Source organism: Anthonomus grandis, chromosome 8 (assembly GCF_022605725.1).
Source record: "Anthonomus grandis grandis chromosome 8, icAntGran1.3, whole genome shotgun sequence".
Lineage (NCBI taxonomy): Eukaryota > Metazoa > Arthropoda > Insecta > Coleoptera > Curculionidae > Anthonomus > Anthonomus grandis.
The window spans coordinates 6,514,145-6,529,274 of NC_065553.1; the positions used below are offsets into that span (position 1 = coordinate 6,514,145).

At 30.7% G+C, this 15,130-nt stretch overlaps 1 protein-coding gene across 8 annotated transcripts in view; it reads left to right on the forward strand.

Moving 5' to 3' along the window:
- LOC126739628 (echinoderm microtubule-associated protein-like 2) overlaps positions 1 to 15,130 on the forward strand; it is a 52,386-nt gene that overhangs the window by 31,785 nt on the left and 5,471 nt on the right. For 4 of the 8 annotated variants that reach the window (XM_050445390.1, XM_050445388.1, XM_050445389.1 and 1 more), the window contains 12 exons: positions 1,461 to 1,558; positions 1,614 to 1,786; positions 1,840 to 1,956; positions 2,012 to 2,065; positions 4,243 to 4,338; positions 4,394 to 4,465; positions 9,203 to 9,317; positions 9,421 to 9,611; positions 9,682 to 9,754; positions 11,875 to 12,081; positions 14,371 to 14,572; positions 14,630 to 14,823. In XM_050445390.1, coding sequence (XP_050301347.1) covers positions 1,461 to 1,558; positions 1,614 to 1,786; positions 1,840 to 1,956; positions 2,012 to 2,065; positions 4,243 to 4,338; positions 4,394 to 4,465; positions 9,203 to 9,317; positions 9,421 to 9,611; positions 9,682 to 9,754; positions 11,875 to 12,081; positions 14,371 to 14,572; positions 14,630 to 14,823 — 1,592 coding nt within the window. The remainder of the gene's footprint in view (positions 1 to 1,460; positions 1,559 to 1,613; positions 1,787 to 1,839; positions 1,957 to 2,011; positions 2,066 to 4,242; positions 4,339 to 4,393; positions 4,466 to 9,202; positions 9,318 to 9,420; positions 9,612 to 9,681; positions 9,755 to 11,874; positions 12,082 to 14,370; positions 14,573 to 14,629; positions 14,824 to 15,130) is intronic. The other 4 variants (XM_050445393.1, XM_050445387.1, XM_050445391.1 and 1 more) reach the window with 3 other exon arrangements.

The following is a 15,130-nucleotide window of genomic DNA, read 5'->3' on the forward strand; positions in this document are numbered from 1 at the left end:
TTATATTTTCCGGCTTTTTGGATTGATTTTTTATTGATAATTATTTTTCTGCTGTTCCCTTTATTGGATAAGGTATAATTAAAAAGAGTCGTTCATCCATGGGAGATGTACTTTATGAAAGCATTGAACTTACTAATCGACATAACTTTAATCCTTCTATGCTTAGCTCATTAACAATCGTTATAAGTGAGGGGTGCATACTTTACTCTCTGGTTTTTAGTCTGGAGAAATCAGTTTTGTTTTCTATCGAAGTTCATTACAAGACATTTAGCATAGTGAGGTTCACCCAGTGAGGTTGACGTTTCTCAATCTCAGAATGGTAGGAGACCTTAGTCATTGCTTAGAAAAGGAACCTAAGTGGAAAGAAATTTGTCTCTATCCAAAACGAATTGTTATAAATAAATAGGTTGTTGGTGTATATCTGTACGTATACCTATAGTTATAAGAAGTTTTCAGCAAATGATGGAGATTTAGACACATCATCGATTAAATAAATCTAAAATTAGTTATCTAAAGTTAGAAGGATGAATTTGATACATACATAGGAAGATTTAATATTTTTTGAAAATGGCATGAATAATGCTGAAGTGCTAGAACAAAAACTTGCTTTGCCATTTCATCCAAAGGGTTTTTAACATTGTTAGTGAAAAACTCACCTCTTTGGCTAATGATATTAGAAATGTGAAAGTATAATTTAAAGATACAAAACCAAATATAAACTAATGTATCGATATTGTAAACCAGCTAATTCTCCGTCATTCCGGAATGACACAAGAGGTACACCGCACGACGTCTTGAAGGTTAGCGAGAATCGTCCGGAACAGCGTTCTGCCGAGTATATAAGAAGTCGCATCGCCGATGGAAGTCAGTTGTCAGTTCAGTGAAGTAAAGTGTGGAATATTGGCGCGAGATTTAAATAGTTGTAAATAAAGTAAAAGTAAATTATTCTAGTACTCGTGAGTGATCGTGTTTTCGTAAGTGTGATTGACTATTTTCGATTGTTTTAATTCGAAACAAACGAGAAAAACGCTACAATATAAAGAGTGGCAAATACAAGTGGCACAGGGCACGACATATTGAGGGTTAAGCAGGAATCTTCCGGAACATCGTTCTGCCGTGTATATAAGAACCCGTATCGCGGATAGTTGTGAGTTTAGTGAAGCACATTTTGAAATATTGGCGCGAGATTTAAATAGTTGTAAATAAATGCAATAAAAATAAACATTTCTAGCAGTCGTCAATGATCATGTTTTCGTAGTGTGTGTAAATAAATAATTGACTATTTTCGATTGTTTTAATTCACACCTAACCAACGAAAAAAACGCTACCCTAATATAAATAATTTATTCGACAATGTGCTCTCTCTAGAGTTAACAGACTTTACTAGCCATGCTAATTTTAGTATTAAAGTTAAAATGGAGGCCAATTATGGTTTATTTAACCTTTTGTTTATTTTGCAGATGAAATGCTGGAAACCGAAAACCGGGGAATGGCCGGAAGAATGGCGGACCTGGAAAGAAAAGTCCTGGAACAAGGAGATGAACTCGTTTGCCTCAAGGTAACTTTTTCACTAAACAATAAACATAATTTTAATTATCCTGTTCTTCCTCAAGGCCACATTAGCAGAAGTCCTGCGTAGGCTCAGCCTGATCGAGGGAATGCGAAACTCCTCCTCGGCCACCTCGAGTCTCTCCACACCAGTGAGGATCAACGGGAGCGGCTCATATAAAGATTTACGCAAACAAATGAGCTACTCTACTTCGAAAGTAGAGACTGCTAACAGAAAGTAAGTATAAGAGGAAATTGTTTATTTTTAAATAAATAACATATTCTTATTAGGTTTTCTGGGTCGTCTTTACCTCAGAGACGAGCGGTCCATTATCAGTCAACGGGGAGTCTGCATTCCGATAGCCATAGTTCCAGTAGCGTTAGTCCCATACCTTCTCCTTCACCAAGGTGTGATTGTACATGTTTATTTTGTTGCATTTCATGATTTTTTTTTTAAATTTAGGGCCACACCATTACCTCTCAATGGAAGAAGACCAATATCAGTCACAAGCACAAGGTAAGAGTGTGTAACTTTAGTTCTACCGTATAATTAGTATAGCTAATTGGGGGCAAGTCCTTACATATCTTACTGTTTCTTGCAAGCAGGCTTACTTTCTGTTAGCGTGGTTAATATGGATCATAATAAACAACTTGATTGCTTAGGCGAAGGTAAATGTTTATCGAAGAATGAAGAAAGTATTACTTTCTGTTGTACTATACGATCACCTAATCCCTAAGGCATCATAATCTGTGTCAATGTTTTTACTGTTTACCTTTTCTTCGACTATATTTCCCACAGAGAGGTAAAACTCCACCCTGTAAGAAATCCTTTTTATAGCACCGTTAAAAGAAGCTTATACTTGTTTTACACAAAGCATGTTATTGATCTATTATAAATATCATTTCAATATTCAGGTGTAAGCTCTGTCGAGTGTCTGTGCCTGGTAGACTTTTCTTTTAAGTATTTCGATAATCTTTAGGTCCTATTATATTAAATATTATTTTACTTCCTATTCTTGTTATTGTCAAAGTCAAAATATGCTTTACCATCAAATTAAAAAATCCATAAATAAAATTGCTTATAGAATACCGTGGATGGATACATTTTTTTAAATGATTTATATTGTAAACGCATATAAAACATAAGCCTATTTCTGCTGCTACATTACTGTTTTTACGAGCTTATGACAATGGAGAATTAAATAAATTTTTTAAGTGAGAATTCGATTTAAATTTTTGTGAACTTATAAGTACTTTGTGATTAGGATACTCAAAAAATATATTTTCGGAATTAAAATATTGATCATCTTTTTCTTAAAACTCTTCTTCTTCATCTTTTTCGGATGGTATATAATTTTTTTTGCACATTTTTCATGTCGAACCTCTTTAACCATGTTCCGTGGTTAAATCACATCAACCGTGAACCATGTAATTCATTGAGAATGACTAAATAAGTTTCCGGTGTGTTTTTGTCGACTGTTGTATCATTTTACATGTGGTCCTCTAATTTTTTTTAAGTCCTTTTTTGCGTTTTCTTATTCTTTGTTACTTTTTAGATTATCATTTATCCTTGTTTTTTTTTTAGGTTTTATTTGATAAGTGTCGGTATTCTCAGCCATCTTATTTTTTATTATCTCTACTTCAACATGTTATTTTTTTTTTGATGATCTTCTTTATTTATCTTTCTTCTATTTATTTTCCTTGGATTATTTGGCTTGATTTTTTCTTGGTTGCTTGCTTTTTAAGTTGTTGCTTGTTTTTTAGGTTCTTCTTGCCGTTTTATTTCTTATTTTTCTTTTACTTTTTTTTTAAAGCTTGAAGATGATATAACAAACGAAGTTGGTTTTATTTTCCTTTTTCCTTTACATTAAGGTGTTTTAGCAGATTGCAAAATACCAAAAAGTTATCAATTTTTACAGTTTAATTTTTTGTTAATCTTCAAGAATAGCCGGATTTATGTTTTGACTGGAGAAATCTACTTCTTGAATGCTAATATAGCAATTTCCTCAAGATCATACTACCATCGTCAATTACTGTAAGCATTTCCGCTATCTCTTCCTCAGCATACGTCAAATCGTTATTATTTGCCAAAATCATAAAAGATTCTGAAAATATATCTTCATTGTCAATTTCTGTATCTATATAAGTTCTTCACATTTTTTATCTCTAAATACCTGTTTAAAGACTTGAAAACTTAGAGTCTTTCCTTTTCCGAGTTTCAATTAGAGAAACTTCATTTGTAGAGAGTGTGCATTCTTTTCCCAAACATTTGGAATAATCAAGGGCATCAGGATTCTATGGAAATATTCTGCAGCCTTTTAAAGCCATTAGCAGTTGAGAACTTATTTACAGTATGTTTAAGAATAGGTGCGAAGTCAGGCATTCCAAGCTTTACAAATAGATGTTTTCTTAGTACTTAAATTGCCATAGGCATCAAAGATGTGCTATGTACTATTTTTTAATAATGTCATTGCTGTGCCAATTATATGCCGAATACAAAAAGTGGTGTATTTTATTTATGAATTACAGCGTACAACTGACATACTTATTATATTATTAGTGTCTAATGCTGAAATATTTTTCAAGAACCTTATAAATTTTGAATACATCTTATACTAGTATAGCCTTATTTATTAAAATTTAATCTACTCCAATGTCTTAAAATCTTTTTTAATTTTTCTCATATTTCCTTAGTAGTTCAAATACCATAACCTCTACCAACACCCTACATAAAAGGTGGAGCTCCACGGGGGATTTTAACCAAACCGGAGCGACTGGAATGCAGAGCAAGTAAGTGGTTCTCCTCTATTTCTCTATTTATTTTTTTTTGTTGCTCTTCTTTTAGGTTTTCCACAAAATCGTTTTTGAACTTGTTTAAGTCCAATAATAGCCCTAACAGTCCGAACTACAAACACGGGTACGTTTTTTTTAATTTTTTGTTTTTTTCGCTGTTTAACTGAACTAATCTTGTAAATGGATATTTATCAGGGAAAACTGTAGCGTGCAGTTAACGGGTATTTTATCGAACTGGTGCATTTTTTTTATCGCGTTATCCGATAATCTACATTATCTAATTTATCCAGAACGGTAGAAGGTCACGAGCGTTAGATATAGGACGAGCGGAATGAAAATGTAACAGTCAAGCAGATTTTGAAGTTATGTAGATTAGATTTGTGAAATTAGCCAAAAAGATATTGAGGAACTGAATGAAGAGAATGTAGAATTTTTAAATATGTTACACATTTAATATGTATGATATTGATCATTAAAATCACTATCTTAAGCATTTCTACATCAAAAGTAAGGGCCAACTTAAGTGGACGACTATACTCGGAGTGTTTTTTAAATCGAAAATAACGAAAAAGCTGCCTGAACTACTGTTCACTTACGACGAATCTACTATGTATAGTTTAATGAAATCTGATAGACAGCTATGCATCTCGAGGCGTTTTCTGATGCATAACTTATTCTTTATATTTTACCAGAGGCTTTCATAATAATTCGATTGGAAAATTTTTTAGGGAAAGATTAGTACCAATTAACCAAAAGTCGAACTTAAAGTAGGTTATAAACAATCATAGACGCATAACCAACAGAGTCGTAATGTCGAAATTATCTATCAGTTACTTGGCGGAATAATATTTTAAATTCCTTTAACACTTTGGACTATCCTGATAAATATGGAGACCTCTTGTCCATCTGGTATGCCTTATAAAGAATCAATATATATTAAATATAAACAAAACAAATTAGAGCGGAGCAAGGAGTCAGGCATGGCTGTGTTATCACTCGACCTTTTTAACGTATATGGTGAATTTGTTATGAGAAAGTATCAATCTTAAAGGTGTATATTTTAACATATTTCCAGATAATACTTCAATTTTACGGCATTTCTTAGACTATCGGAGCATAAAAGATATAAGCATAAAATCACGGTGCAATTAAAATTTTTATCGTATCTCGATGTAACTTGTTTTTGCTGAGTATACCTATATATATATATAAATAAATTGCTTGAGTTTACTATTGATGAGAAACTTATTATAACTGTTTTTCATTTCCTATTCATTGTCAAGAAAAAAAACTTAATTTTAATTAAATATTCAAATTTTAGTTTTTAATACTGTTTTAATACTATACTGTTTAGCTTTTAGAGTCATTAGATCTCATACAATCTCATTTTAATGGCAATCTGCAGGACTCCTGTAGATTGCATAGTATGTAGGCTAATTTGCGGAATCTATTGGAACAATTTGCAAATTGGTAAATTTTATAAAGTGTATCAGCACTTATATAATTTCAAGTGATCGTATCAATTTAGTAGTAAGTACGCCAAACCTAATTTTTTAAGCAAAGAAGAATAGAAATCTATTTTTAGTTTCTTAGGTTAAGCAATCTATTCTTAAAATGTTTCCATCTAGTATCTAGTTCTTCAATATAATGCCACCTTTTTGTTTCTTTAAAATAAAATAACGTTTATTCATGCCGAACCTAACTCCTTGTTTGGTTAGTTATGTTGATTTATATTGATTATAGTCGTACTGATAAATTGTATCCTATGGAATTTGATCGAATTTTAACAGCATACAGTCCGCAGGTTCCTTGTAAATTATATCCTGCAGATTGCGATTGAAATTCAGTCACGTGAAGGGGCTTTTGGAATTAAAAACCTCCTATATTGTTGATGACCACTGGTGACATTTATTGATTTATGTAATATTGAGTAATGTAAGAAATTTTATATTTATATTATATGATGAATCAATTGATTGCGTCTGCAACTGCTTGGAAGTTACTTTTCATGGTATACTCCTTAGACGAAGATTTTTTTAAGAATGAACAGTTGAAATACTTAAAAATCAGTACAAGTTAAAAAAATTATTTAAATATAAAGAGTGTGATATAAAATGTATGAAAAAAAAAGTTATTTTATTGGGGCAATGAAGTTATGAACTAAACTACATTGAATTAAGTTTTTTTTAATTAAAAAAATATACAGTTAATGGAACTTTTCATTAATGGAATTAGTACAAGGAAAATCAAGGGAAATCTTTTTCACGTTGGCGTTGTCTTACGTGATTCTTTTTGGCGCCCAACACGATTATATACGAGAACGAACATATACTTTTTCTTAGTATTTAATTTAATTTCATTCTTTATTCATGTTATCAATGCTCCAAACACACTTACACACGTCATATAAAAAATTTGGTAATACAAAAATTAAAAAGTGTCTACTTATGTAATAACTTATTTACTTAAGGTTAAAACTGTACAAAATTAGATCCATAACATATGAGGTAAAATAACATATGAGCACTCAACAGACCCCTAATTTGGGAGTGATTTTATTTGGGCAGGAAATTTTTTCCAGAAATTCAACTTTCAGTACCTACTTGCCGTTTGGCATCTCTTTAGTCTGTTGTAAGGAAATGCAGCATCCAACCTATGCTTTGTAAGACAGGAATGCACATCTTGGTGTATCTCAATGCTTGGACAATTCTTTTTCATGTATAGCAAGCTTCATAGATAAATAATGATGGCAACGTCGACATTTTCATTGAACCAAATGCTTCCCTACAGTATTGCCTGTATAGCTCAGTCCCGCCCTGCAACGCAAAGCTCTCCTTTGTAAACTAAAAAAGCGAAATTCTTGAGGAGCATGCCCCCATGCCAGGACAGTAGTACATCTTACTTAAGTAAATGATTACTTTATTCCAGGCATTTGGCAAACGACTACCTGGGATAAATAGTTATTTTATAGTATATGAAAGACTATTCAAGGTGCGAAAAGTATGGAGATCTCTGTAAGCATAAGAGGGTGAATATATTTTATTCTTAGTATACTCTGTTAGTAAATTATTGCTTTATTCCAAGCAATTGGGATCAAAAAATTAGCATCCTTCTCTCTTATCAACCCGCAATATCAAACAGCCCCTATGCCATATTGTATTGTTGTTATTCACAACATTTTTGAAATTATATGTATGTTTAACTATTGCGAAAACAATATATTTTGTATTAGTATAAACTGGACTAGACAAGCCTACTCCTTAAAGGTCGACCTGATTCATTTCTATTTTTTATAATTTACAAGGACAATTAGTATAAAATAAATTAGAATTTTAAATATCAAAAATACACACACAAAAATGCTTTTTTGATCTTATCAAACAGTTAACAATGCTCATATTAATCCTCCGGACTAGGTTGATTTAATTTTAGACAAAATACATTAACATTAACATCGCTGTCACGCTCTACTGCTCTACCCAAACAATATAAAAAAAGAGTTACACAAACCCAACAAGTATACAATTTTTTTGTTTGTTGTTCGGGACCAAATTTGTTTTAGTCGGTTTTAAACTTTTGTGTCGTATCGTTTACGTATAGAGCTTGATACTTAATATGAAATTAACCGCAGTACATTAAATTGAAGTCCTTAATATATGTATCTGCTATTAGTGATAAAGGTGTAAGTGGATACAACAGTTTATTCTGGGTTTTATTCGTCATACAAGTGGTCTGGCTTTTTTTTTGTTTGCGAATTTGGTTTTATTAATGTTTAAAAATATTAAAAAATCGAACGGTAGTATGCAGAAGATGTCTGGAGATCAAAAATTAAGGTAAACTATTACTTAAGCGTTTTTCCTGTTCGTTAGCTGTGAACTAAAACAATCCAAAACGGTCAACTAAATTATTTATACACTTTACTACGAAAACACGATCACTCACGACTACTACAGATATTTGTTATTACTGTATTCATTTAGAACTATTTAAATATCGCGCCAATATTCCGAACTTTACTTCACTGAACTGACAACTGACAACTATCGGCGATGCGGCTCCTTATATACTCGGCAAAATACTTTCCGGAAGATTCTCGCCAACCAATGAGATGTCGTGCGGTGTAATATTTATGTCATTCCGGAAAATCAGCTGTTTCTCGGTGTTTACAATGCCGTTGCAATATTTATATGCAATTTGTGATATTTTTTGTGATTGTGATTTTTTTTTTATTTAGTATCAAGAGAGATTCTTTTTAGTGCAACAGTATATGCATTTTACAATTCTTGTCAAAAATGTTCAGTGTTTTCTTAAGATCCTTAAAATATATAGGACTTATGGGCAATGACTCGCCACTGCTCGGTGTTTATTGAATTATTCATCGGCATATTTCCTCTTCCCTTTAATATTCAATCTACCACAGATTTATTTCCTTACCACAGCTCATTTATTAATTATATTTAGATAAAAAAGTCTTAAATAAAACCGTTAGTTTCTAAAATTATTTTCTTTTATTCAACGATACAGAACAATTTGCATATCCCTTAAGATTGTATTAAATGATAGTGTTACGGTCCTTTTTCATACTTTTGAAATAGAAAAATATGGTGTAAGACCGCTACTGTAATACTTGGTATACATGTATAATTAATTTTCTATTAAAAGTAGAAGTTTAATACTTGAAGGTACTTAATCCAAGATAGTTGGTCTATACTGTTCAATTTTATATTACAAAATTATATAAATTTGCAATATGACTTACTCAGAAGCTTTTTATTATCATTTAACCCAATTAAACGTACCTTTAAAGCTTATATGCCAACATTTATTTTTAAGTTAAGAAGTTTTTTAAACTCAATTTTAGGACCAAAGAGGCCACTTATAATGAGGAGGAGAAATCATTAAAAATGTTTTTGAGAGGTCGGCCGATTATTTTATACGCCCCCACTGAACTATCCGAGAATTACGAGGTTACCAAGGTAATATCAAAATAATATAATATAAACAATAATAATTACTAAACTAATGATTTTATACCTCATCGATGATATACCGAGTTAAAATCTGCGTGTTCTTATACAGGTGAATACAGCCCCTGTTCAAAGGCTAAAATTAGACTGGGCCTACGGTTACAGAGGTAGAGACTGTAGATCCAACCTCTACTTTCTCCCTACAGGTGAAATGGTGTATTTTGTGGCGTCTGTAGTTGTTTTGTATAATGTAGAGGAGCAGAACCAGAGGCACTACGTTGAACATACCGATGACATCAAAAGGTATAATTTCAATTTCATTTCTTTTTTATATATTGACTATTATTTTAATATTGTCTATTTTTATATGCAGCTTGGCAATTCATCCCAACAAAATGTTAGTAGCGACAGGGCAAAGCTCCGGCCAAGAAAAAATAAACGGCAGAGTAAGTGATTTTTTTAATAGTTTTTACGTTTATACGAACATCAGATTGACATCAATATAGACAACATGTTTCACTGATAAACGATGATAAAAATTAATTTATTATTTTGGTTATAACTACCAAATAATCGTCAATAAGATTTTGGATCGTTGAAGACCAATAATGTATATATAGTAATATAATAGTAATAATGTATTTTGGGAAATTAATGAACATGGGGTGTTCATTTGATTGATATTTAATTGAGAAAGCATGTGAGGCTACTTAAGGAGAAAATGGAAGTTAAATATGTAATTTAAGAGAAATCCAACATTGTGGGTTTCGAGTTTTCCAAAATAACGGTAAATGGAGACAATTTCCACTATTATGGAAATATGTATAAGTCATGAAATTATTATTACATAATACTAAAAGACTAAGGACTATGGATCATGAAATAGAAAAAACGAATGTGCTTTTATGAAATATGAGTGGTTCACATCATATAATGTATGTTAATCAAGATTTACTGAAGAGTTATCAACAAAAGAATTATTGTCAAATAAACTACGACAGCACAATGGATACAGAGCGGTATTTTGTATGTACGGAATAATATGTTGAAAAATACAAATCAAAAATAACCCATTTAATTAAAAATTTAGCCAGACCTTTTCTAAACCATGAAAAAATGTAGATTAGATAGAATATTTCACCTACACTTCATAGAATCAAATTGTATTCCGTATAAAATGTCCAAAGCATAATAAGGTTAAAATAAATAGTTCACCTCAAACATACTTTTTTGGTTAAAATACAGGAGGTAATTCACATTTATTAATTATAGGCACTATATACCAGAACTTTGAAATATTCTTTTTTAACTCTAATGATAAGACATTTGACATAATTATGATATCGAAAACACATTACCTTCATAGTTTCAATAATTTCTCAACATACCTGGCCATACTACATTATTTATTTAAAATAAGTTAAATAAGTGTGCTGAATGAGTTATAGTTTTGGGATTATGGTCAATGAAATTAGCAGGAAAACTGAAAAAGGAAAATCCTATATTGATCTTAAGAGTTAAGAGTACAAAAGCTGATATTTTGGTGAATGATCTCTCAGACCGTGGCTCCATCTTCATTATTTCATTAAAAAAGTAAGACGTGAACATATGAAAATAATTATCTATCAGAAAAAAAAGTACTTCTTCAATCTTAGGTATCTTACATAACATGAGAATGTCTGGTGGCTTCTTAAATTCTATAAATAAAACACGGGTCTTAGAAGGACTGGAAAAACTCATAATTTGGAATTTCAGTCAGTTGGGTCAGATCGATTTTAGCTTGGAAAAACTGCGAATGCTGAGATTTTTACTCAAAAAAATGTGAAAGTTATTAGCCAGAAATTAGCAAAATAATTCGTCTGAAGAATTATATTGTGATTGATGGTGATGAGAGAAAAAATGGAAATTAATTTTCTTGAGAGATGTTGACTGATAAAAAGGGCATTATTCGACTGGAAAAAATAATTAAAAAAGATGATACATTCCAAACTGCCTTAAGACGGCGATAATCATTCCTTTGAAGTAATGATGGCCCAATTGAACTCTTACTTTCCCCTTGGCCAAAGATCATTGATAGATTGGTTAAAAAAGAATTTCTCTAATTTTTGCTAGAATTTTTTTAAGCTTCGATATTGAGTCCTATTTGATTTTTACTATTTATTAACCACATTGTTAGTCTGGACATTAACGATAAGCTTTGTCTCTTCACGAACGATTCTTCGTAAAACCATATCTAATATTTTAATAAATATCAAATCATAGTAGTCAGTAGTCAGTAGTTTTGTCATATAAAAGTACGTTGTACTTAATAACTCCACTATTGATATCGTTTACTATGTCAAGTTTTTTTGGTGCTTTTTGTACAACTTTATAAAATAGGACTTGCACATGAAGGTTTTATTAAAAAAATTAATTCTGCCTGTTTCATGCCAAAGATTTACCTTGTAAGATTTAAAAATATTTTCCAGCAATTTTAATTTGTAGTATTATGAATATCTTCAATAATATTTAATTTTTTAATAAATTTTCGTTATAACTATTAGCTAAATAAATAATTAAATTTTAGGCTCATATAAGGGTGTGGAACTCGGTGTCACTTCATACCCAAGCAGTGATTGGTCTAAATCATTTCGAGCTAGCTGTCTGTTGTCTGTCATTCTCGAAAGCTGACGGTGGTTCTTTATTGGTTGCCGTAGATGAAGCTGCTGACCATACGATATCGGTTTGGGAGTGGCAGAGAGGCGAGAATGGGCATAGAATTACCGAAACAAAGGTAATAATTGGAAGAAACTAAACAAAAAATTCTAGACGAATTATAACTAGTAGTACCAGTACTAATAGTACCAAAAGAAAGTGTTCAAATAAAATTGTATTATTTTTTTTCGTTTTGTTGTATATTCTGTGCACCGATATTCTAAGATTGGATATATTCTTGTTTATATTCTCTGGTCTATATTCTATAGTGTCGTTTAACTTACACGTCTTGTTTATAGATGGTAAAATTGGAAAATAGCTTATTTTCAATTTCACCATCTATTTTACATTCTTGTATGTGCTTCAAATTCAAAATCATATTTTAAAATATAATATTCACTTCCAGCATTGTTGTTGACTATTTACACTTAAATCTTTTATTGTCTTATTTTAAATATAGTGAGTATAATAACGAAATTTAAATGTTATGACCTCATTAGTTTTGTTTAAATTTACATACCCAAATAAGCTTTGCATTAATTACTTAAAGCAAAAGCTTATTTTAGTACTGATTTATGTTGGTAATATGTCTACTAAATGTTTTATTTAGTGCTGTCTTAAGTAACTAAAATTTCTTTTAATTAATTATAATCACGTAATTTTTAAATGATTTGATATGTTATTTTAGTGACCCAGTTTAATTATTTTAAATTTTAAGGGTTAAGTTGAATGTGAGGTAAAGTAAAATCCAAACCGTCTAAATCTTTTTCTCTTTATTGCCAACGTTTCGGCCTATATTAGGCCTTCTTCAGGGCGAACAGAAAAAATCAAGGCTTTTCGTTTGACAGTATAAAGTAGAGCGTTGGTGTATCTTTTGATGATTCCATTAAGTGTCTAGTTTTTGAGTATATATATCGAAGTGCTGGTATGTAAGCAACCAAGTTTTTCATTATCAAAAGATACGCCAATGTCAAACGTAAGACCTTGATTTTTCCTTTTCGCATTGAAGAAGGCGTAATATAGACCGAAACGTTAGCAATAAAGAGAAAAAGATTTAAAGTGTTCAAGACATATGAGCTCTTCTAATTTATACATATTTTTCCATAATCTTCTATAAACAGAAAAAATCATTCTAAACATTAAAATTACTTTTATGATCATTTACTAGAAAATGTCGAAATTTTTAATGGAGTCGCTGTTAAAGTATTTTAAGTCGAAGGATTAAAAACAAATAAAAAATAGATTACTGTAGGATCTATTTAATGCCATGAAAGACGACTAGATGAAAGAAAATGCAAAGGGAAAGTTAAAGTGTTAAAAACGAGCAAGAAAAGGGATATCGAAAAGAAACAAAAACAAATAAGAATTATCAACTTCAAGACAAAAACAAAAAAAAAATGCAAGAGCTAGAGTTGAAAATACATCAAATAATTAATAGTGAGAGCCACCAACTACCTCAAAAATTTAATCTATTTTAAACAAATTCTTTTTAAAAATAATAAAGGATATTCCTTCTAAGAACTACTGTCATATTCGAGTGGAGTTCCACAATAATTAAAACCAAAAGATAAATTTAAAAAATCTGATTTAGAATAACCGAAATGTCCAGATTATTATCTGAAGCATTTGCAAGTATTTTCTACTTAGAAAATTAAAAAATGAAATAGAGGAATGTTTAGAGATTGAGAAAAAATTCTTTGTAAACTAAGCCTTGTTTGCATTAAATTAAAAATATGTATTTATTCTTATCAAAAAATAAAACATAGGTTACGACTCTCACTTAAGGTATGCAGTGGTCTCCTGGCTTAGATTAGTCTTATGGAACACTCACTAACATTTATTGCAGACGAAATTTAATACTTAAATTCGTGTACTTAGAATTATTTCGAATATATAGGTTGATTTTGTTATTCTTCCGTAAATTAGAAGCTTTCGTGTCATTTTCATAAATAATAATTAAATTTTTTCACATTTTACTTTACGGTCACAAAGAATATCTTTCAATCTCTGTAATATTATATTTCTTAATATATGTTATTATCTATAACATCTATTATTTCTGTTATATGTAAAGATCGAAATAGAATCACACTTATCGGCTGAATTGAAGCTTAATTAAAAGGAATACAACTTGTTAAGACTTATGAAAAAAAGATAAGAACTCTAATAAAAATAATTACATATCAACGGTTTTGTTATATTAGTTTTATTTTATTCTCTCGGTATGCGGTAATCGGATCTCAAAATTTTGAATATAGAGTTAATAGCCTGAAAGTTGTACAACATTATTATTTACAAGATTATATCTCACATACTTCGAAACTTATTCAATTAAAGTATCATTAATTTTATTAAAATAAATTTTCAGTGTTCTGTAGACACCATAGTATCAGCAGAATTCCATCCCTTAGACAGAAACACCATAGTAACTTGTGGCAAGTCCCACATAGCATTTTGGTCCCTGGACGTAAACGGGACTCTATTTAAACGAATGGGAATTTTCGAAACCCGAGATAAACCCAAATATGTAACCTGTTGTGCCTTTTTACAAACTGGAGAAACTATTACGGGTATAAGAACAAAAAAGTGATTCAATGATATCATTAATCAGTGTGTTTTTTTTCAAGGTGATTCCAATGGTAACTTGGAAATCTGGGGTCGAGGCACCAACACTATCTGGAAAATGATCAAAAACGTGCACGAGGGTGGCATTTTCTCAATTTGCGTGCTGAAAGATGGCAGCGTGATAACCGGGGGCGGAAAAGATAGTCGGATAGTTAAGTTTGATTGTAATTTAGGGAAGACAGGAGTAGTAAGCCAGGTAAGAATTCTACTAATTATTAACTACTAGTTAGTTACTATTAATAAGTATTCTACTAAAACTAATTTCATTTTTCTATTCGTTTTTTTTTAATATAAAAAATATGATGCATGTCAAAAGTACGTATCAATGTACGTACAATTGTAAATGAAACTCAACGAATGAAATATTTAAATTATTTTATTAAGTGTTCAAAATGCCCACCATTCACTTCTTGGCAAAATGCTAGCCTATTTAATAACTTAGCCAAAACATTGCTAAAAATTTTTTTATTAATTTGACTAATTTCATATCTAATTTTTAATTT